General features: G+C 35.7%; 2 protein-coding genes across 7 annotated transcripts in view; one reads left to right on the forward strand and one right to left on the reverse strand.

The window, feature by feature from the left end:
* Positions 1–2,569, reverse strand: part of LOC128231230 (neurofibromin-like) — a 108,123-nt gene extending 105,554 nt beyond the window's left edge. For all 6 annotated transcript variants that reach the window (XR_008260320.1, XM_052943765.1, XM_052943766.1 and 3 more), the window contains exon 1: positions 2,439–2,569. Coding sequence is in view for 5 of the 6 variants with exons in the window: in XM_052943765.1 (XP_052799725.1) it covers positions 2,439–2,498 (60 nt within the window). In the remaining variant the exon portion in view is untranslated. The remainder of the gene's footprint in view (positions 1–2,438) is intronic.
* LOC128231231 (protein spinster homolog 1-like) overlaps positions 1–24,973 on the forward strand; it is a 36,054-nt gene that overhangs the window by 5,399 nt on the left and 5,682 nt on the right. Inside the window, 11 exon segments of the mRNA XM_052943767.1 lie at positions 7,164–7,322; positions 8,150–8,176; positions 8,179–8,351; positions 8,834–8,985; positions 10,113–10,179; positions 12,028–12,164; positions 18,293–18,421; positions 19,047–19,242; positions 21,704–21,769; positions 22,341–22,439; positions 23,337–23,517. Coding sequence (XP_052799727.1) covers positions 7,164–7,322; positions 8,150–8,176; positions 8,179–8,351; positions 8,834–8,985; positions 10,113–10,179; positions 12,028–12,164; positions 18,293–18,421; positions 19,047–19,242; positions 21,704–21,769; positions 22,341–22,439; positions 23,337–23,517 — 1,386 coding nt within the window.

The following is a 24,973-nucleotide window of genomic DNA, read 5'->3' on the forward strand; positions in this document are numbered from 1 at the left end:
ATATACACTTTTCTACCATTTATTGCTCCACGTTGCGTCACGCTCTCCTACGGTATCCCCGATTGTCGTTTACGTTCTGATACGCTCTGACACGCTCCAACACGTTTCCTCACGATAGCCACGATTTCCACGCAAGCTGCATATACATAACAGCTTTATCTACTGGTACTCTATCGTTTAATCATGACAGCGAAACGAAAAGGTTCCAAAACTTCAAGAACTGTTGTGGTTGATGTTCATCCGCCACCACCCCCTCCCCCACCTCCACAACCGGAAGAAATTGAAGATGCTCCGACATCCCGACACCGGAGTTCGGCGTTTAATAGTTGTGTGTAATGTCCATATTGAAGCCTACTTTCAACACTTAACCATGGCTTAACCCAGCATGACCTAGGCTTTCTATTTCTTCTTCTGACTTCTAATCCGATATTTATATCACGTGTATGCTGTGACCTTTTCTTTCGTTCAACAATATATGTGTAAATTAAAACAGCCAATTCAGGATCGTCTATATCCAGCTGGTTCATTGTTGCGAATAATAAGCCTAAAGTGAATTATTTCTTGCTTAAATTTCAAATCGTGACGTAAAACGTGGGCATTTGTCTCAAATCGTAGGTCAAATCGCAGGAGATCGCAACAAAGCGGCTTTGTCGTGGGAGATCTTAACAGGACGTAACGGAACGTGGTGGAGCGTGGAAGCCAATCGTGTTGATCGCAACAAAGCGTAACAGAACGTGATGCAAATCGTGGGCTCGATCGTAGCAAAGCGCAGCAGAGCGCAACAAAACGTGCTGATTTCGTAAGGAAGCGTAACAGAACGTGGAGTAGACCATTTAATCGTAGAGCTCCCCGATTTTTTTAGCCTCTGGATAATCGGGGAGATCGTGGCCAGATGTAAACCTAGCATAACATTGAATACATTTGAATACCTTCGTCATTATTACACAACTTTAGCCGAATATATTTTCGCCCGATAGCTACTATAAAACAGAGACCGGAGGAGACCGGGACCGGAGGAGACCGGGACCGGGAAATAGTATCGCCCCCAAGAGTAGTCGGAAAAACCGTAGACCTACTTTCTCTTTTGCCGTCTAAAAATAGCAACTTTCGGCAATTTTCAATTTGTTAAATCTAAGTTATTAAAGCGATTTTTTAAAAAATAATTGCGGTTCAGTCGGTCTGAAACAATGTGGAACTTATTAAAAACTTTTGAAATACGGTTACTTTTGCGGACTGTCGCTTTAATGTGATCATTCTATATTAAACACGGTCACGGAAACCCTTTTTTAACGATTTCCGATTTTTAGGCAAATCCGGAATAAGGCAACTGCCAAGTATAAGCTTTTCAATTTTGTCTAAAATACCTACATACTAAAATGCATTTTTGAATGTCTTATTTGTTTACATATCTCATTATATTTGCTTGGTCATGCATAATGTTTGTATATTCTTATGACACAAGTTAATTAAATAAATACTGTTTAACCAAAAAAATGTTTGTTTCAAGCCTCACCCTAATTTTTTCAACCCAACCCTAATTCTAGTATTGCCACCAAACATTTTTTTTAACTCTTCAGTTTGTTTTCAGACCAATTTGGAATAGACTTACAAAAAATCCCTAAATGTGAAAATAAAATTCCCAATTTGTTTTTAAAAAATGGACCCCAAAAATGTTTCAGTATGGAGAAGTTCGAGTTTTCTTAAAGAAACAAGCATTTATCATAGTTGTATAATCTTATTTAATAGTTTACAGTCACACTCCTAAAAGTTAATATACATGCATGAATTTAATTTTAACTTAAGTTATATTGGATATTTATACAAAACATGCCATTCAATTAAAATAGACTTAATTTCTTCAAAACACTCCTTTATGTAGCTTATATTTTGTTTGAACCAAGACTGAAAACTAAACATCATTGTTGGATTTGAGCCAACACATTCACACACTTTTAACCTGCACTGTAGTTTTTACAAACATTACTGCTCAACAAATTTATGAATGAATTTCTTTTTGACATTTGGCATATGTCCAATCATGAACTAATTGATCCATAACTCAGGTCAATCGTTGATTGAACAGGTGCCCGTCGGAGCGTGACTAGTTAAAGCCAGTATCCAACCGCAAACAGCTGATGTAAAAGCCAGCTAGGTGCCATAAAATATGCACGAATATGATAATAAATATACATGTATTTAAACAGCTTTCGCCGAATATCAAACGAATGACCTTCAAGGAATACATTCATATAGTTATTTGAGCATTGTTACATCACAATTACTTTGCACAAACCGTCTAATTATAGTACTTCCCACGCCTAGAGCGACTAAAGCGAATATTCATTCATAAATTTTACCGACCGATCCCTGTTCGGATTTCGGGTCAGATTTCGAATACTTAGCAATGACCTACAGAGTTAAGCATATAAACATCTCACCTGTGCATCAAATCGGTTGATGAGGGACTGAACCCATTCGCCTGGCTTTTGTGTCGCCATTATAAATGAATGTTTAGCAGACAATTATCTTTCTCCGTGCTCAGCCGCCATTTTGCTTATTTTGATAATTGCAGCGCATGCGCAGTGACTAACACCATAAAAGGAAAATAGGCCAACGTTAACAAAATGTTCGTTTTAAAATTCTTTAGTTTTTCAATAATCTGCATTTATCATTTATACAAACGAATTCATTTCAAATTCATATATTTGTAAAGTATATGTTAAAGACATCAATACAATTCTATATCAAAACCCCACCAACCCAACCTAAAACACATTTCGGCATGGTGCACGTGCAAATTGACAAAATACATCTGAAGTAAAGCTAAGCGACATCAGTCGGTGGTCGGTGTTAAGAAACTGTTTATAAACGAAGTTTCAATAGTTACATAAAATAATCACAAACAGACAAGGTGGGAAAATGCCGGTCATCTGTGTTTACATGTACAACAGTCTCCCGTGTTGTTGACTCATTTTAGACCGAAGTAGCTACCTATTTTTGAAGTAGGATCGAAACCCAATAACCGCATTTTAAATAAACTTTCCGCTTTGGAGGTCGTTTCTGCACGTCTTTAGTTGCTTCCTCTCTAACGCCTGGTAATGTGAATAACGCTCACTATGCTGCTCAATGTTCAAAGGTCAGGGGCCACTAAATAAATTCCCTATATATTCTGAAGTCAAAGTTGACTAAATTGCACGCGAAATAACACTGATTTCTAGTGCTTCACGACTCACAAAACTACATGATGAGGAGAAAGTTCCACTTCTGTATTAAGCATTAAACAATGTTAGAAAAAACACATTACGTTTCTCATAAGAAAAATAAGATTGGTTTAACGTTAACACTGTATTCGATAAAGTTACCAAATCCGGTGTAGGAGTACAAACAATAAGGTGAAAATGTAACCAAAAAAGTAGATCAAGTAGATCGAGCATGTTCAGCCTAGTTTTTTTTTTAAAAATAACAAACCATTTAGCTTCGAAACCTATTTAAGTATTAAGATTGAAAGTAGCCAATGGTCTGAGATGGTATAACCGTGCGATGATTCACTGTCATTTGATAATAAAAAGAAAAAGGAAAATGAGTAGTCACTTCCGAATGAGTGTAATTTGACTTCAAGTTAAGATAATCCTTTAATTTCCGTTCTTATAAGATTACATTTTTGACATGCGCAAATAATTTCTAAGTAAAGTAAGTTTGATTCAAAGTTATATTATAAAAAAACAAGAATTTTAGAGCTCTTTGAAAATAGCCGATTCAAGAGTCAAAAACGTGTTTCGGCGAGAACAAATATAAAAATGTTCTTATATACATATTTGTACTCGAATTCACCTTTACTTGTCTGCCTTAGCAGAACTTAGCTATATTTTTTTAATTAAATAAATGTCACCCAAACACACGATTTAACTTTAAACCATGCAAGAAAGTATTCTAGTCCATTATGATCCCCATGTCCTTCCATAGTTTTTACCGAAATTTTCAAAAATCCGTTGTTGTTTTTTTTCATATTTTAACGCTGGGATTGGTTCTAAATGTCTCAATTCTACTGTTGGGATGTCAAAATGATGTAACAACATACAATTTAGTAGTTTGGGGTTACTCTGGGTTGACCCTCAAAGCAACAGGCAATTTTGCCACAATGCATATATTTAAGCGCACTTCATAAAAATGGCTGTAAACGTGTGTGTTTTTTTTTAAAGTAAACTTAATTGTTTTTATCCTTCATCAACAATGTGGAGATATGTTTTTTTAGTCTTCTGTAATTCAATTTTATGAATGGATGTGCACTGAACTCTTAGATATTTGTATTTTATGCTTGCTCATGCTGTGTACATATGTCGGAGACATGAATAAACTATAAAACTGTATGTCAATATTCGGGGAGAGGGCGGCAGTTTTGACGAGTCTGTCTTGTCAATTATTTATCGCCAAGTTAAACTAATTTATTCGAATTGGGACGATAACAGAGAATATTTTTCAAGCTTCTAATTATCTTTCTAAAAGTAAACATGACTAAGATTTGAAACGAAAACCTCTTAAAACACGCCACAAAACCACCGAAAAGAACAAAACTATGACGCGTTGCCTAACGTACCAAGCTAATTTTATGAATTGCATGATGTCAGCTACAAATATAACATAATCAAAACCGTTAGGCCGGACAAACAGAACTAATAACATGAATGAAAACATCTCCGAAGTCTTGCAGTGTGACATGTACCCAATAGACCGGTATGCGCAGAATAACCCACCTAATGTTTTTATTCCTATATATAATATATAGTATATAAATGTGATAAACATTTGTCCAAAATAAGTTTTACTGCGTATAACATTCAAACAAACCAAGATACATTTACTTTTGAGTGCATGTAATTATTGAACTAATTGTAGACTCGAACACTAAATGCTGTGGGGTTAGTAGCATGTACAAACGGGAACTGAGGGGTGGAGATGGTTGGGGGGGGGGTATACAAGGGATTTATAGAAAAATGATTTAACCCAATCTCATAATTTAGGTTTAACTCATTGGTTTAATAAAACATACTCTAGGTTCTGTAATCCAAACACACTCTGCAACAATTCTGTACACATGCCCCCCCCCCCCCCCCGAGGTCCGGGAAATAGCGGGGACATTGACTTTCGGTAAAATTCCCGTCCTGCGGGGACGAACTGATGATTAAATACCCGCCAATCCCCCCCCCCCCCTCCCGTACCTCAGGGACCTTGGTAAGGCCTATTCCCCGCTATACTTTGCGCGAAGACAATCCACCGCATTCACCCGGCACTGCGGGGGCACCTGAAAGGTAAAAACACGGCACATTTTTCCCCGGCTATCCCCGGTATACCCCCTGACCTGGGTGGGGGGGGGGGGGTGCGTGGTTACAGTTGACTGTTGCATTACTGTCAACAGAAAATAAATCTATTTTTTCATGTTAAGTATATATATATATATATATATATATATATATATATATATATATATTATATATATATATATATATATATATATCCGAAGCTTCAAAGGCACGTTCATAACAATAAGTATAGTGAGATATTTATCTAAGATTTATACCACTATTTTCATTATGTTACTATTTACCATGTTTTGAACTGAACATTCCAAAATTATTTGTTAAGTGAACATGCTATATATCCTTTACTCGTGAAATGGTTTAAACCTATATATTCATTATAAGATACATTCTGACTCTGTACTATTACCTTAAATTATGTCTTGTAGCTTGATTTGTTTAAATGTAGTTATATGTCACAAGAAACTATGTAGTTTACGTGAATAAAAAACTGTTCTGTTCTTTTCTGTTCTATAATAAATGTATGTTTACTTCACGTGCAAAACGACTGACGAGGATGCACACAAGCGGATTATAAAAATAAACAAAAAGTGTTCAACTTAATATTTTATGACAATTTGGCAGAGAAACTACGCATAAAGTGGATATAGTCGGTTAAAAATATCTGCGAGCTTATGTTATTTGTAAAATGCCTTGATGACTCTTAATAAAACTTATATTATCCCCCAGAGTCAAATCATAAAACCTGCCTTGATGCATACCATACATGTAGATGTTAACGATAATACAATCGTATATACGCGTTCATATACTTCCGCTGTCCGAAGTACATGTACATGTATCACTTAAATTGTAGTTAAGTCACTTAAAGTGGTTTATAGATTATTTTTTTAACATACACAGCAATTATTTCCTTATTTCGTTGAAACGTTCAACATCCTGAACAATTATTGCATACATATTATTTATGCATCTGAAAGCATGTTACGGGACATATTATATAGAACACACGCTTGATCGGGCATATGATATTTAAGGTAATGGTCATTTTATATTTACACAAACTATTGACTGATAAACTGTTCGAGGAATATTTTATTTTAAATGATAAATAAATTGAATTTATAGTACAATATCTGGGTGTGAATGATAATTATTGGTCCCAGAGAATATTCATGCTATTCTGTCCTGTATCCCGGACCCAAATTAAAATATAAACAGCGGGTATTTCCCAAGTGAACTCTTCTACGTTTACCAACAAAATGGCGAATATACTGTATAAGTGATTGCTGCAACCGAGCTGGGACCAATGATTAGACATAATACCCGAAGAACAGAGGTTCTGTATTCATGTGTTCATATTTCTATATATCGGAGTCACGGACATATTAAATTACTTAAACGGCAAAGTTAACTTTTAAGTTTTGATTTACAAAAGAAGACCGCTTCAAATGGGTATCTGTCTGTTGTTGTAACGTTGTTGTTTTTTATGTTTGGTGTTAATGCAAATAAAATGCTGGCATATATGCCTCAATTCTTGAAACACTTAAATATAAATACTTCAACCACAAATTAATAGTGTGGTACAGCCTAGAAACCGTGTGTCACAGACGCTTATCAGTTTTCGTTTAAGAAAGCGTCTGTCAAATTGAACGATACACTTCCGGGTTAGCAAAAAACTTGTGACTTTGTTTTTACGCAAACCACAATGTAGAAAACTACAAGTTTGACTTATGAACTGGTGATCTCTGCTTTATTTTATTTAGAATATGTCCAATTACGATTCTAACCTAACACCACCATTCGACGATTCCGTTCAGTTGTCAGAAATGCAGGTTGATGTTTCAGACGATCTTCCGATAGACGCGGCTGGTGGAGATATGGAGCTCCCTGAAGTAGAAATCGTTGAGAACACAAACCATATCAGCACAAAGAGGGGATATGTTATAGTGGCTATACTGTTCTTCATTAACTTATTGAATTATATGGACAGATTTACCATTGCAGGTGTGTTCTTGTAACTGTTAGCAACCAAATTTAAGGAAATTTATTGTTTAACAGAAAAAGTTGAGTCAATCAAACTTGAATGGGTCACATATTTATTATTGATAGGCAGGATTGTAATTTAAATGGATAGAAATGGGTGTCACCTTTGTAGAATCTATTTGTCAATTTATGGTTTATTAAATCTTAAAAATTCAAGGCCGTTTTTCCATGAACGAAGATGTGAGACGTGAAAAATAAACAAAGTAGAAATCTGCTGTGGCTTTTCCACAAGTAAATTCTGCTTCCATGTTCCTTTGGCAAAAAATTTGGCAAATCACTCTATGTACTATTTTTTAACTGAAATAAAACAGTTACGTATATGGGAAGTGCGTATGAAATGTTCATGCATATGTTTTTATTTAATGTTTTGGTGTCAAGAAATACTGGGTGATTACCTAAATCGGAACACTTTCGGCACTATTTTTTAAATATTTTTAGTTAGATTTGCACCGTAACCCCAGAATTTTTCATCAGCATATAAGGATTTAAGACCAATTGTTTTATATTAATGGTATAGAAAAAGGGTAAACTGTTACAATATTGTGGACCCCTTAAATTACTATAAACTCTCAACATGAAGGGTCCCATGGACTCTCAGCTGAAAAATGCTAGGGAAAACCCTGGTATCATGCATAGAGCTTTCATGGAAAAAAGGCTGAATTCTTTGCATTTGTTATTAATAATAGCGACAATGTGAATAATTTAATAACGTGATTTAAGTTGCACCTTAAAGGAAAACCTAATAATCAATTAAATTCAACTATAAACCATAACATTTTACATTTCAGGTGTCCTTAAAGATATACAGGATTATTATAAATAAACAATTCTGAAGATGGTTTACTGCAGACAGCATTTATATCATTCTACATGGTTTTCTCACCAATATTTGGCTATATGGGTGATCGATTCAATAGGAAAATAATCATGGCAGGCGGAATCTTCTTCTGGTCAATAGTCACACTTGCTGGAAGTTTTGTTCCTGCTGATGTAAGTTTAACTACGTAACACCAGTCCCTGTTTTAGAGGCCTAATTTCCAAGCAATCTAGTCTATATTTTTCTCAATCATCAGAAAAATCTTGGAAAGGAGAAATGTTGAAATTTACCAGGTTTTATATGACAGCACCATATTTTATCCAAACTTTAAGTAGGGATTTTAACAAAATTACGAGAAAAACCCTATCACTAACAGGACCTATATTTGCTAACATTTTCCGTCTGAATTTGAGACTCGTACAAAAAAATGCATTTGTTTAAATGTTAAAAAAATAACTTTTATCTTATTCTGATTCACAAAAGATGTTTGGATGATAAAAACATGGGATTTTACCTACAGCAATTTCAGCATTTAATTACCTTCTGATAATTTTTTAACATAGAAATTAAAAAGAGACGTTAAGAGGAGTCTCAGATGCAAGACATCAGTGAATATAAAGCCAGATCTAATTTGAGATATTTCAATATATTCCAGTATTTCTGGGGTTTCATCCTGATGCGGGGTATGGTTGGAGTGGGGGAGGCCAGTTACTCGACCATCGCTCCCACTCTCATCGCCGACCTGTTTACTGGTGGGCTGAGGACAAGGATGCTAATGGTCTTCTACTTTGCCATTCCAGTTGGCAGGTAAAGTCACAAGTAGTTCTAAGGATTCTGACCCATAAATCATAAATTTATAGAGGTAGGATCTGTCCAAGATTTGATGAATTCCACGGGAGTCATGGCTCCAGGGACCAAAAAATATTTGTAAAAATGAAATAATAAAAAAAATATTAAAAAAGGTTAGCTGGTAGCTTTTGGTTGTTACTTTTATTTGTTATAAGTACTGCACTCCAGTTTGCTTTGAAATCAGGAGAGCCCTCGAAAGGGCTTCTAAAAAGCCAGTTTTACTTCTGGGGTAGGGTGCTTCAGATCCTTTGACCTCCATAGGGTCCCTGAAACCATTGCCAAAAAGGATTCGGCTGCCTGGTCAATCACATGCCTGAGATGAGCTAGTTCTCTGATAATTAACCTAAATTCTAAATTTCAATTTAAGTATCATTTAAATGGTATTTGATGATTTCTATCTTATAAAAAATAGCTGAAAGTACAGTGTACATAAAATGATGACTGTTTGTATGTTTGCTCTTTATTTCAAATAAAATTGGACGTGAAATGGCACATATTGCATTGTTTGAAAAACAAAAAAACTTGTTTGTCATATCATTTGGTTTTGTTTTACAAAAAGAATCTGCAAATAAGAGCTTTTCAAATGTTACAAAAATAATATGGGGCTCAGAAGGCAATTCAGAATTCATACTTTGTTTATTTGATGCCGTAACACAAATCTGTTCAGTTGTGAGAAAGGTTCTTGATGAAAGAAAGATCAGCCATCAGACATGGATGGGAGCCGATTAGTTTTCAGTATGCTTTTTAATTAAAAAGATGTTTATTTCTTTTCTGTCTTTTATTGTTTCTTGAGTATTTATTATGATGATATTTAAAGGAATTGAAGTCTAATCTGTTAATTGTCAAGTAAATCTTGTCTAAGATACACATTTGGCTGAGTCAATTTTTGGCATTTTCATTGTGTTAATAACAATAACATTAACTATTACGGTATTCAATCATATTTACACTTTTGTATTGAAATGGAAATGAATGTGGAAAAAGATGTTACCACCTTTAATATTACTTAACTTCATTGTATGCATTTATTTCCTCAATAACTTTGTCTCATGGACTTTAACACTCTACATTTTTTTTTTTACCAGTGGCCTTGGTTACATTGTGGGGTCCAATGTTGCAGAAGCTTTTGGACAGTGGCAGTATGCTCTAAGGGTAAGTAGAGATAGCTTAAACAGTATTTATTTAACAACTGTTGTGAAGAGAGTCTGCCAAGTCACTCTTGTTGGCACACTTCTGCATCACCATGTCCCAAGGGGTCGACACTAACCATTTTCCCAAGGGATCCCGAAGGGACACCAACATCTGAAATCAGGTGTCCCTTCCTGAAATTAAGAGTCCCTTCCATTTTTTACATTTTTTTCATTAATGAGACTGTTTTAATATTAAATTGAACATACAAATCCCGTTCCTTTTACTTTTCAATTTGTAATTCAAGTATACACCATATTATACATGTTTTCAACAGCATGCAATGACAAGTTAGTTATAGCACAATGTCACCCATGTGAACCTCTGACAATGGCAGAGAGGAAGATTTGGGTCTTAAGTCGGTAGATTGGGTTCAAAAGTGGAAGAATGTCTAAGTCACACAATGGGTACAATGCAAACAAAAACTTGATGTTGTTACTATTTTTAGATTTTCGGAAAATACGCATTAAAAATGCCATGGTTCAGGGTCTTGTCAGATGTCATTGCTTTTGATTGAAAAACAGTAGGAATATTACATCTGGCTTGTGAATCAATCAGACTGCCCAACAAGTGTAGTGCATACTGGAAGAGCAGACAACTGGAAAATAGTGGATGTTTATTTTCGCGCCAAAATGTCATAATTTTTTTATCCATTGATTGAAGATAAATAATAAAACTTTGGGAATTTTATTTCTATGTTTTGATCAAGGCATAAAACAAAGAATGCTGAATAGTAGGATGGCTTCCCAGTAAACTAGTTCCGTAGGATGCCAGTCTTTTGTGCCGTAAATGTTACTGTAACAACTCGATGGTCGCATCAAAGTCAGCAATTTTGGCATCTTTTGGGGCGGTTCTGACACATGAGCAAACTAGTTCACCATAATTATTGTACCGATTATAAAAGTCTGTCACCTCTGACACCATAATTATTGTACCGATTATTAAAGTCCGTCACCTCTGACCTTGTTGAAAATGTAAACAACAAAGCGGAAGCATTAATCGGCATGCGCACTGTGAAATGACTTGTTTATTGATTCATGACGTAATTATAGTGAAAAAGTCAGCCATACTTTCGCTTTAGTGTGTGCGACGTATTAATATTAATATCTTTTTTACATGCACTGTCAAGAAAGTTAGGGGGACCCAATTAATTCATTCATGAAACGCTATTTATTTATTGATATTTAGCTTTTATCGGTCAAAATTTAAGTGTCCCGACGGAAAACCGGACTTTGAAGTTCAGGTGTTCCTCCCGAAAAATTGGTGTCCTCGGGATCCCGGGACCCCGTTAGTGTCAAACACTGTGTCCCTCTTCTGCATCACCCTGTCCCTCTTCTGCAGCATCCTGCCCCTTTTCTGCAGCATCCTGCCCATCTTCTGCTGCACCCTGCCACTCGTTTGCAGAACCCTGTCCCTCACCTGCCATACCCTGCCCCTCATCTGCAACACCCTGCCCCTCTTTTGCAACGTCCTGCCCATCTTCTGTTGCACCCTGCCCTGTCTTCTGCAGCATCCTGCTTCTGCTGCACCCTGCCACTCGTCTGCAGATCCCTGTCCCTCACCTGTCATACCCTGACCCTCGTCTGCAACATTGTCAGCAGCATCCTGCCCATCTTCTGCTGCACCCTGTCCACATTCTGTGACACTCTGCTCCTCTTCTGCAGCACCTTGTCCCTCTTTTGCAGCACCCTGTCCCTCTTTTGCAGCACCCTGTCCCTCTTTTCCAGCCTCTGCCCCTCTTCTGCAACACCCTTATGTTTTTATTTGCAACATTTGAGTCTAGTCTCATCCAATTATTTCTCATTTGTCCAGGTGACCCCGCTGTTGGGGATCGTGTGTGTGGGTCTCATCCTCATATTGGTAAGGGAACCAGTACGGGGTGGGGCGGACGGGGCCCACCATCTTGTCAACACTTCTTTCTTCACAGATCTCAAGGAAATCGCCAAGAAGTAAGGCTTCATATATCATAAGGATTATGTTTTCAGGGTAATAGCTAAACATACTATGCTAGGAAAGATAATATGCCGGAAAAAACTGAGATTTTTTTAATACCGTAAATGACTGGGTATTAGACACACTTTTTCCCCCTCAGATTTCGATATAAAAAAATGCCTGCGCATTATAACCAGTAACAAGCTTTTGAACTTTTTTTCTGAGGTCGATTTCATGCTGAGAGTTTGTTTAGATTTATGTAGAAATGGATGTTACTCGCGTCATATCGATCAAGTATATACGGGTTAAAACGGCAGTTGAAGATCGGGATATGTTATATCGTAATTTAAAAAAAATTGTACGATTAAAATTATTCAATATTATTTTGAATATAACAATTATTAAACATGCATATAAAGAAGCAAAGCTGTGCACTGTCAAAAGATTTTTTGTCAGTTGTATGATAAGGTGTAAAAAAACTTGCACTGCCTTTTAAGCGGTTTAACATATCAATACTACAAACTGTTGCGATAATGGTCTTGTTTTTTTCGCACTTTGCCACATTCTTTATTCTTTTCTGTAGGTGTTGACATTTTGAGAACAAACCCGTACAATATAAGGTTTTTGCATTACTAAACTTTTCATTCTTGACAGGTTATCATTTACGATATACTGTCAGAAAGAACTCTTACAAATTGTCATAAAAGGTACCCTTCAGTGCCATCCAGCTACAAACTTTAAATAATTTGTTATGTTTTATATAACATGAAACGAATAAACAATGAAACATATTTTGCATTGTATTAGTATTGTATGGTTTTAAAAATAACCATTGCCATTTTCACACAATTTTTTTTTTCGTCACTGTCAACAAACATGGTGGCCGATCGCAGCAGACGATTTTGACATTTTTTTTATGCGTCCTTTAACCCAAAACATGGATTAAAAGTTTTTCCCATAGATTTTTTTGCCTGCGTCTTATAGCCCTATCACCTTATACCCAGTCATTTACGGAACTATGTTTAGCATGCAGGAAAAAATAAAATTTAAAGGTATCCAAGTAAGTAAATGTTCTTGTTTTTTTCCTTTCGGGAAAATGAGACAAACACATTGTACAGGGTTTACCATGGCTGTAATGGTTATAGTCAGGCTGATTGTCAAGAACTGTTTAAGTAATCAACATGATTAACAAGCATATCCATTAAACTTCCAGAGCAGTAACAACTTGAAAGTTAACAATGATGACATAACAATGTTGTTAACCAGAAATCACGAAAGTTCAAATAAAGTCTCGGTCATTCGGACCGACAGCCTCTGATATTTTGTTGGTCCGGAAAAAAAATTGCTGGTCCGACAATTTTTTGTTTGATAACTTGCTTTTTCAAAGCCTTTTTTGCTAATTTTAAATTTACGAGAAATAAAAACGTATTAAGATATTAACCTGAGTTAAACTTGAGCACAAATACCAGTTCACAGAGCTTTATTTGACAAAATATTATTAAACCAGCTTTATTTAAGGTTGCCATATTTTGACAGACACTCGCACTTAATCGTAACGAAAATTTCGATTTGGCGATTTTTTGGCAATTTGTATTCTTTGGACTGTACCGGTACTGTTTTCGTAATCAAATAGCATGTTCCAAAGGATAAGATTATTGTTTGGATCATTTTGAACTATCATTAAAGCATTCCAATGTTTATGACAAAAGTTTATCATTTTAGCGTTTCAAAACATCGCGCGATATATACACAGTAGTAAACATTATTTGGTACTGTATTGCAAAGGAAGGCAAATGCTGCATGGTGTTTGATTTAATGCGGTACGCATTCCGACATTTACACTATCGGAAAACGACATCGGATACGTAAACAAATGGTTATTTGATAATTTCATTGATAAAAACACGATTTTCTGTTAAACCAAATAAATTATTCTTACATTTAAGCGGTGTTTGATAATTGATAAAGATTAAATCTTCATTATTTTTTACACCTAGCTGTGAATACTGTCGGTCAGACAGACAGACCCCATCACAAATTTAGTCAGACTGAGTCAAAATTTACCAGTTAGGACCGTCTGACCGACGGTTTTTAGCTCACCTGTCACGTAGTGACAAGGTGAGCTTTTGTGATCACTCTTCGTCCGTCGTCCGTCCGTCCGTCCGTCCGTCCGTCCGTCCGTTCACAATTGCTTGTGAACACAATAGAGGTCACAATTTTGACCTAATCTTTATGAAACTTGGTCAGACTGATCATCTCTATAAAATCTAGGTCAAGTTCGATATTGGGTCATCTGGGGTCAAGAACTAGGTCACTAGGTCAATTAGTAGAAAAACCTTGTGAACACAATAGAGGTCACAATTTTAGCCTAATCTCAATGCAACTTGGTCAGAATGGTCATCTCTATAAAATCTAGGTCAAGTTCGATATTGGGTCATCCGCGGTCAATAATTAGGTCACTAGGTCAATTAGTAGAAAAACCTTGTGAACACAATAGAGGTCACAATTTTAGCCTAATCTCAATGCAACTTGGTCAGAATAATCATCTCTATAAAATCTAGGTCAAGTTCGATATTGGGTCATCCGCGGTCAACAACTAGGTCACTAGGTCAATTAGTACAAAAACCTTGTGAACACAATAGAGGTCACAATTTTAGCCTAATCTCAATGCAACTTGGTCAGAATAATCATCTCTATAAAATCTAGGTCAAGTTCGATATTGGGTCATCCGCAGTCAATAACTAGGTCACTAGGTCAATTATTAGAAAAACCTTGTGAACACAACAGAGGTCACAATTTTGACCTAATCTTTATGAAACTTGGTCAGACTGATCATCTCTATGAAATCTAGGTCAAGTTCGATATTGGGTCATCTGGGGTCAAAAACTAGGTCAGTAGGTCAATTAGTAGAAATACCTTGTGAACACATTAGAGGTCACAATTTTAGCCTAATCTCAATGCAACTTGGTCAGAATGATCATCTCTATAAAATCTAGGTCAAGTTCGATATTGGGTCATCCGCGGTCAATAACTAGGTCACTAGGTCAATTAGTAGAAAAACCTTGTGAACACAATAGAGGTCACAATTTTAGCCTAATCTCAATGCAAATTGGTCAGAATGATCATCGCTGTAAAATGTAGGTCAAGTTTTATATTGGGTCATTCACGGTCAATAACTAGGTCACTAGGTCAATTAGTACAAAAACCTTGTGAACACAATAGAGGTCACAATTTTAGCCTAATCTTAATGAAACTTGGTCAGAATGATCATCTTAACATAAGCTAGGTCAAGTTCCATATTGGGTCAACCCAGGTCAAAAACTAGGTCACTAGGTAAATTAGTAGAAAAACCTTGTGAACACAATAGAGGTCACAATTTTAGGCTTATCTCAATTCAACTTGGTCAGAATGATCATCTCTAGAACAATATAGGTCAAGTTCGATATTGGGTCATTCGCGGTCAATAACTAGGTCACTAGGTCAATTAGTAGAAAAACCTTGTGAACACAACAGAGGTCACAACTTAAGCCTAATCTTAATGTTACTTGGTCAGAATGATCATCTCTATAAAATCTAGGTCAAGTTCGATATTAGGTCAATTACCGTCAATAACTAGGTCACTAGGTCAATTAGTAGAAAAACCTTGTGAACACAATAGAGGTCACAATTTTAGCCTAATGTTAATGCAACTTGGTCAGACAGAAATGTTCCTTTGGTGGTCCTTGTTAACTCAAATTGCCCAAACCGTTCTGGTCCGCTGCACAACATGGCCATCAGAGCTAAAAATAGAAAAATCTTTAAATGACTTTTCTTCAGAAACCGATGATTGTATTTCTATTTAACTTGGCGAAAATGTTTGTTAGGTGGCCTTTGCTTGAGCCTGTAGGCCAGTGCAGCACAGGCACTGATGTGCCTCTTGTTTGCAAAAATCTTAAAAATATGTCACCAATGTGCTACTATTCAATATAATTTCATGTTCTCATTTGCAATTGGCTGACTACTATTGAACGTTTCACATTTGTACTCAACAGTATGTGCAGTCTACACAAATAATAGTGTACATATTTGTACATTTTTGTTAGCCTATCTGTCTGTCATAGTTACCTTGGCACAAGAATACTATTACTGACACATTTAAAACATTCAAAAACCAAAGAACTAGTAGAGCTCAGTTGTTTCCTGGAAAAAGTAAAAATGTTGTCACCAACTACATTGTGTCTGCATTGATGTTATCATTGTCATTATTGATGTAGTTCCCATTCACTTACAATTGTGACCATCACCTTCATGTTACCTTGACGTTAAAAGTCCAGTGTTAGAACTGTTAATGCCCTCAGTATTTGCAGCTAATACCAATCCCTATTCAACAAAACATTTCTTCATATCATTCCCTTGAACCCATCTTTTCCATCATACTTTTCAAGGTTTGTTCCCACAACTTTTTGATGCATTCTGTTGATTTTGAAGATGTTTGTTTTTATAGAAAATTTGGCACAAGTAAATGTTTAATAAACACATTAATAAAACCCTTTGAAGATGTTGTTTGTATTTTGTTTGCTCATTAATATACTATGACAACTTCCATTCATTCATGATTGTTAACAACAAAGTAAACTTGTCGCCTGGTGGCATCCATTAATTACTAACAATTAAGGAAGAACCAGTAACTCAAAATATTGATGCATTGCAATCCTGAAAGTCCCAATAGTATGGATCGATGGCAGGTAAGCGATACAGGGCCACCATGGCCCTATGGTTAGCTCACCTGTCACGCAGTGACATAATGAGCTTTTGTGACCGCTTGATGTACGTCGTTCGTCAACATTTTGCTTCGAACAACATCTCCTTAACCCCTTGGCCAATCATGATGAAACTTGGCAGGGATGTTCCTTGCATGAAGCTCTACCAAAGTTGTTCAAAGACATGGATTCCATGCGAAACTCTGGTTGCCATGGTAACCGATAAGAAAAACTTAAAAAAAATTCTCCTCCAAAACCACAAGGCCTAGAGCTTTGATATTTGATATGTAGCATCACCTAATGGACCTCTACCAAGATTGTTCAAATTATGCCCCTGGGGTCAAAAATAACCCCGCCCCGGGTCACGTGGTTTACATAGACTTAGATATGGAAAACTTAACAAATCTTCTCCAAAACTAGAAGTCCTAGGGCTTTGATATTTGGCATGTATAATTACTTTATGGACATCTACCAAGATTGTTCTAATTATGCCTCTGGAGTGATAAGAGGCCCTGCCCGGGGGTCGCAAGTTTTACATAGGCTTATTTAGTGAAAACTTAAAATCTTGTCTAAAACCACAAGGCCTAGGCATTTGATATATGGTATGTAGCTTTACCTTGTGGTTCTCTACCGAGATTATTCAAATTATGCCCCTGAAGTGATAAGAGGCCCCACCTAGGGGGTCACAAGTTTTACATAGGCTTATATAAGGAAAGTGTTTAAAAATCTTCTTGTCTGAAAATGCAAGGCCTACGCATTCAATATTTGGTATGTATCATAACCAAGTGGTCCTCTACCAAGATTGTTCAATTTATGCCCCTGGGGAGAAGAGGCCCTATCCTGGGGGGAGTCACAAGTTTTGCATAGGCTTATATAGAACAAAAAACTTCTTGTCTAAACCAACAAGACATTGGCATTTTATATGTGGCATAACCTAGTGGCCCGCTACCAAGATTGTTCAATTTGTGCACCTGTGGTGAAAAGAGGCCTCACCCTGGGTGTCACAAGTTTTACATAGGCTTATATAGGAAAAAACTTTAAAATTTTCTTGTCTGAAGCCACAAGGACTAGGTCTTAAATATTTGGTTTGAAGCATTGCCTACTGATAGGGTCATGTGGGGTAAAAAACTAGGTCAGTGGGACAAATAAAAGAGTGGCCTCTAGGCCTCATACTTTTCATTGGATCTTTATGATAATAGGTCAGAATGTTCACTTTATTTAGCAAAGCTACAGGTGAGCGATACAGGGCCATCATGGCCCTCTTGTTGCGATGTCTGGTTAACTAACAAAGTTCTAAACAATCGGCCCAATTATTGACAAGTTACCTTGTGACTTGGTACTGATAAAAAAGAGTTTGTTTTTATTACTTTTACGATACTAATTGCAGATATTATTTAAATTTACAGCAAGAGTTTTATGCTGTCATCCTTTGGGTTCACCTGTGTGGCATTTACTGTTGGAGCCCTGGCTCTTTGGGCTCCCATATTCATGCAGGATGCAATGTCGGTCCTGGGACATCCCACGAAGGCGTCCACGTAAGCTTGGTTTATATTATTGATATCAAATAAGTGGGACAATAAAATGGCGCAAAAACCATTGTAAGGGCCAATATTTATAATTAATGAATTCAATGGCATTATAACCATTTGGTCCTTAGACAGATGTTGGACAATAAAGACAGCACATTTTCATATATGGTGTAATCGTATGCAGGATGTGATTTATAGCGGGGGCCAATCTGATGGCGCCAGCCCCGCTTTTTCAATGGCAATTACATCCCTGTTATGTCAAAACTGGTCAACTTTGTGTATAGCTGCAATATTTTACAGGATCAAAACTTATTTTCACTTATTTTTGTTCATTGTCTCTTGTAAATTTGGTGAGAAAAAATGTCAAATATAGCAAGCCTTAGAATGTGGGTCTGACAGGTTTCACAAACTTTGTAATGGTCTATGAATGAATATTAGAATTTATGTTATACAAATAAAAATTTGAAACATTGAATGAACATAGATTTCTAGTAGCATTATAAAATTGTCTGGGCTTATAAGTGTCCAATATCACACAACAAAAAGACTTCAAAGATATTTCTGGCAGTGGAAAGTAAAACAGTCATACCTTTGTTTTCTTGATGAATGATAACTAATCATTAACTTTCAGGGTATCATTCATATTTGGTGGTATCACTGTAGCAGCAGGGTTTATAGGCGTGGCTATTGGGGCGGAGTCATCTCGACGGTATAAGCTCATCAACCCACGTGCCGACCCTCTAATATGTGCGATGGGTCTGCTAGTGTGTACTCCTTTCCTGTATTTTGCCCTCGTGTTGTCAGGAATAAATACAACAGTAACATGGGTGAGTGGATTTATGGTTGTTTTTATAGTACATGAGTATGATATTATATTTTTAGCTCGACTATTCGGAGAATAAGGAGAGCTATCCTAATCACCCGAGTGTCGGCGTCAGTGTTGGCGTCAGCGTAACCACTTATGTTAAAGTTTGCGTACCACCTCAAATATTTTCTAAGTCCATTGACATATGGCTTTGAAACTTTGCACACTTGTTCAAAATCATGCCCCGAACCTGTACACAGAAGGAGGTAACTCTATCAAGCATTTTGACAAAATTATGCCCCTTTTTCTACTTAGAATTTATGTTAAAGTTTGCGTACCACCTCAAATATTTTCAAAGTCCATTGACATATGGCTTTGAATCTTTGAACACTTGTTCACCATCATGCCCCCAACCTATACACAGGAGGAGGTAACTCTATCAACATTTTGACAAAATTATGCCCCTTTTGCTACTTAGAATTTACGTTAAAGTTTGCATACCACCTCAAATATTTTCCAATTCAATTTATGTAAATATCTCAGCACATCATGTATTGCATTGAAATCTAATCTAACAGTGACCTATGCATGCTTCGCCAAAACTTTTCAATCCATACACCGAAAAGCGGCATAATATTCGAGCTCTGTGACAGCACTTGCTTATGATAATTGTTTATTTCAAACAGTTTACCATATGATATAACTATTTATGGTATGTTTTGCATTGGTTAATAGAGATTTATCAGTGAAATAAAATTGATATTTCACTGTTTAAACAGAAACAATGTTATATGCAAGTTTGAAATAACATTTTGTGCGCATACAAATTGGCACGTTTTTATAAAAAAAAATGTAATTGAATGATTTTTAATTCCAGTGTAAGGCATAAAATAAAAATAAAAATTGTTTGTTTGAGTGTAAGATATAACAGCAATATATTTCACCTCTTGAACACCAAAAATAAAAAGAATTCAATATGAATTTTGGTGCTCAGCTCACTTGGTGAAATATATTATGATCTTGCACTGAAACAAACGATTATCCTCTACTGGTTGAGAAGCAGTTTCCGACAAATCGCTTTTTCGAGTACTTTCTTTAGATCTTCATAAAGAAGGTACTGCAATTCAACTATATTGTAACTAGGCAATCAAAAGATGAAATTCTTACCGAGACACGTAACACAAACTTGCAGGTGGGGGATAGGCACGCGCAGCGTATTGCGCATGCGTGTGAACCTTATTTGCATATCTATGAATAGCTACAAGGTTTTCCTAAATTAACTTATACAAACGATGATCATTGTGTACATATTTGTGCATGCTGGTGTCATGCTTGTTTCGCACCCACATTCACTAAATTGTATACAAACACAAGTTTCTATCAGAAATGAATCAAAATATCATTGATATTCAGTGTCAACCTGATTTCGAATATAAATTGACTGTCGTAAATTTTAAGGTTTAAATTTTTCGTAAATGCTGAAAAATTAAAACATATTTCTCTTATTACAGTCTTATATTTAGTTTATTAAATAAACGGAAAATAAAAACACACAATAGGCACCTTAAGTCTGCCCCACATTCGATTTGTTGGAAACAGTTTCTCATCGAAATCAATGTAAGTACCCTCTTTGCGACCCTATTAGATACACTATATGTGACGTCACACATGTGAAAACTATATCGACAATAGCAGCTTGAGCTGTAGTTATCTAAAATGTGAACAATTTTAGTAGATTAATATATATAGTTCAATAAAAACGTATAAAAACTGTCGGAAACTGCTTCTCAACCTGTATTGAAAAGTGCACAATAGTTTAAAGTTTGATTACTGCCCAGTTATATGCCTAATACAGATATAATTTAGTAGTTCTGAAATTGAATTTAAATTTTGTACTGCTTTTTGCAAATAAACTAAGTGTTTCAAGTATTAACAAAGCATTCAAAGCTTTAACTCTGCCACAATCAGTTGATTACATTTTAAATTGACTGCAACATCCATAGCCTATCAATTGACTTCGCACTTTAAAGAAATTGACAGCCATCATCAGCAATAACATAGACTTTTATTTGTTACATAGTATTAATGACTGCACAGGTAAGCTCAAACCGTGCAATGCATACATGTACAGTTCTACATTTCTCTTCAAATGACCAATTAAATAGTATCCTGATGTTACTCTCAAAAGAACAGCACAATGGCAAACAGTACTCCTGAAAGTGCTGAAACTGACTGTTTGAAGCCCCTTTTGGGGTCATACAAATTCATCATCTCTTCGTTGTGAAATGGCATTGCAATTCTGCTTTGTGTAACTGATTAACAAACATGTTTCGTCAAGTTAATTTGCAAATAGTATTATATTTTGTATCCTGATTAAGATGTACTTATCCCTTAAGTTCTCTTGCTTGTTTATGCCATGTCAACATTTACATAATATATCAGTTTATTCTGTGAATTAATTGTTTTTTTTGTTTTATTTTCAGGTTCTAATATTTTTCGGTGAAGTTGCATTGTGCTTGAACTGGGCAATTATTGCCGATATTTTATTGGTAAGATAACTTGTTATTACTGCGAACAAATACATTACTATAGACAACAAAATGGATGAATAGTGTCAGCCTCTAATCCAATGGGTTACTTAGCTAAATCACCACAAAGGGTAATGATTTCACCTCTTAAATGGACTTGTCAGATAGTCCACCAATCGGCAAATACAGTATTTCCTCAAAACAAGCCTGGAATTGTCAATGTGATTTAGGAGGAGGTCGTTAATACATCAATGATCATTTTACATGATTAAAAGAATAAATGTAATGTGTCATATTGCTGTCTCATCGGAGTTTCCCCGTTTAAAAACAGTGCATAATGGTTTCCCAGTTTAAATCATATCTGTTTATGAGTACAAAATTTAATTAATACACCGACGCTATTTATAAAATTACCGTAGGCAACCTAAATGGACACATGCAATTGTCTTTACCCAGGAAAACTTATATGCGTTTCAGCTTAAATTAATTGTTAGAAACTAAACAGTAGGACGTTTCGGAAGCTTTGACATGAATAGGACCATGTGAACTCAATCATTGACGCTGTTCATTGTGTGACATTTCTTTCTTTCAGTATGTGGTAATTCCGACACGCAGGTCAACAGCAGAAGCAGTACAGATTCTCATGTCCCACTTGCTGGGTGACGCAGGCAGCCCTTACCTTATTGGAGTGGTGCGTAGATTTGATTCTTCCTGGGCCCATGTGTAGGAGCAGTCACTGTCTCAAATCTATATGTTTATATTCCAATATTTCTATTAACTGTATGTAAATAAAGTGAATCTTCGGGACTGTCGTAAACATGAGCCCAAGAAATTTTGATATGAGTTCTGGTCTTTAGCTTTTAATTTTTTTATAAAAAATCTTTCAGTGATTTGTGCATGCCATTTTTCTGGGCTTCAAAGAGGATTTCCCATAGAAAAAACAGGGAATTTTTCGCTCAACTAGGGTGATTTTTATAGATTGTCTTGAAAATCTATCGAAGAAATCTAGTCTTAAAATCTCCATTTACACACAAGTTTTTGAAAACAAATATATTTTTTATTTATTTTTATATTGAATTTAATTATTACATTCATACAGTTGGACATCTAAGAACATGAGGATACTGTTTTACTTAATGTGTTGAATTCTAAGTGGCAGACATACTTTCAAGGGTAATCCCTAAAAAAGTTCAATCGCTCCAATATTGGCAATAAAATAAATGAGAGTTTAAAAATGCAAAAATACTGTCGAAACTTGTTGGCTTGATTTTCAATTGTTGGCTCGAACTTGATTTTGAGGACCGATTTTGTTTTACTCCATGTAAGCATTCCCACTTGGCTCGAAATTGGTGAGGCTCAAAGTATTTTGATCAATCGCTAGGGGTTACGACTGTACTTACAAATTATATTTGATAAAAAGAAAATTAACAGTGAACCAAATTGCATTCGAACAAAATTCCGCTTAACTTTTTTTCGTTTATCAAAAATAGTTTGCGAAGTGCATGAATCTCTCAGTGTAATTACTGTACCTCACTACGTTTAAATGTGTTGTATAATCTATTGATAATCCTGTTACCTTTTCTTCTAGATGGCAGACGGACTGTCAAAGGGATACAAGGGGAACCCGAGTAGCCCAGCCATACAGTTTGTTGCGCTCCAACAGTCGCTGTATCTGACCACATTTATTTGTGTAATAGGCGGAGGGTTCTTCCTGGCGTGTGCTCTCTTCATAGTTCAAGACAAAAAGAAAGCTGAGCGCCAAACTAAAGGTGAGTCTCTTGATTTAAGCTGAACTCCCACAGATTGACAGTTTTGACATATTTTTTATTTTTTACTTAGAATCTGCTTATTTTTGCGTCAACCCCTTAAATTCAGTCATATAAGATGACTCACAATAGAACAGATCGCAGATCGGAAAACAGCCGAAAAAGTAATAATCCTAAAGCATTAGTAACGCTTTTAGCCATTAAACATAAATTTTCGAACGTTATTATGAAAATCTACGATCTGATATTTTGTCAGCAGTTCTTTATTACTGGTTTCCAGACATTTACGCCAAAATTGGCTTAATTCAAGACAAAAAAAATTTAAAAAAGTTGTCAAATGGTCAATCTGTGAGAGTGCAGCTCGAAGTTATCCAGTGTACAAATATGTTTGTCATTTGATCAATCATAGGCAATATTGTTAAATTTAAGTGCCATGTAAGCCCATATAATTTTTGTATAGTTTAAAAGGGCATTGCATGCTGTTTATAACTATGTTAAATAAATAACTGGAAATACATTATAAAGTTCTGTTTGATATTGCTTTTTGTTATATTCTTAACAAATCACTTCTTTACTCATTAAACCTTTTCAAATGAAACCAAAGTAAAATTGGGTCTTGAGGCATCCTTAATTCATAATTGTACACAGAACACCTTAAAGCTGCACTCTCACAGATAAAATATTTGAACAACTTTTTTTTTTTTTATCTTGGAAAGAGCAAATTTTTGCAAACAAATGATAAAATACTGCTGACAAAAGATCAGATTGCAGATTTTCATATTTCCGTTCGAAAATTAATATTTTATTGCTTAAACTGTTACTAACATTTTTTTAACGGTTTAAGAAAAATGCATAAAACATCAATTTTTGAACTTAAATATATAAATCTGCGATCTTAGTTTTTGTCAGCAGTCTTACATAACTGGTTTCCATGGATTTTCGCAAAAATTGGCTCCAAGACAAAAAAAAAAAAGTTGTCAAAATGTTCAGTCTGTGAGAGTGCAGCTTTAAGGTGGCACAATATGGGTTTATGCCCAAACAAAATTCCTTTGATTTTGGTGCATACTTAGGATTATCTCATTCGACTTTTATGATCAAAACAAAAAAGCATGTGATTTGCGTACAGTTGAAACCTGTTGATTCGATATCCCCGTGACCAGCCAAAATGCTTCGAGCCTTGTGAATATGGAGCCAAGCGGGAATTTTTATATAGAGTAAAAATAAATTGGTCCTTTACACTACGTTCGAACCAACGAGGAAATCGAGCCAAGCATTATCGAGCCAATGGGTTTCGACTGTTAATATAAAAAACCTAGCCTTTATAAAAAAAAAATGTATAAATAGCTACGCAAGTTTAAAAAAGCTCCAAATTATCGCTAACACTTTTTATTTGTACACAAATGGCATGCTTTTTTGTTTTGATCATTAAAGCCGAATGAGATAAACATAATAAAGCATT

Source organism: Mya arenaria, chromosome 4, assembly GCF_026914265.1.
Source record: "Mya arenaria isolate MELC-2E11 chromosome 4, ASM2691426v1".
Classification (NCBI taxonomy): domain Eukaryota; kingdom Metazoa; phylum Mollusca; class Bivalvia; order Myida; family Myidae; genus Mya; species Mya arenaria.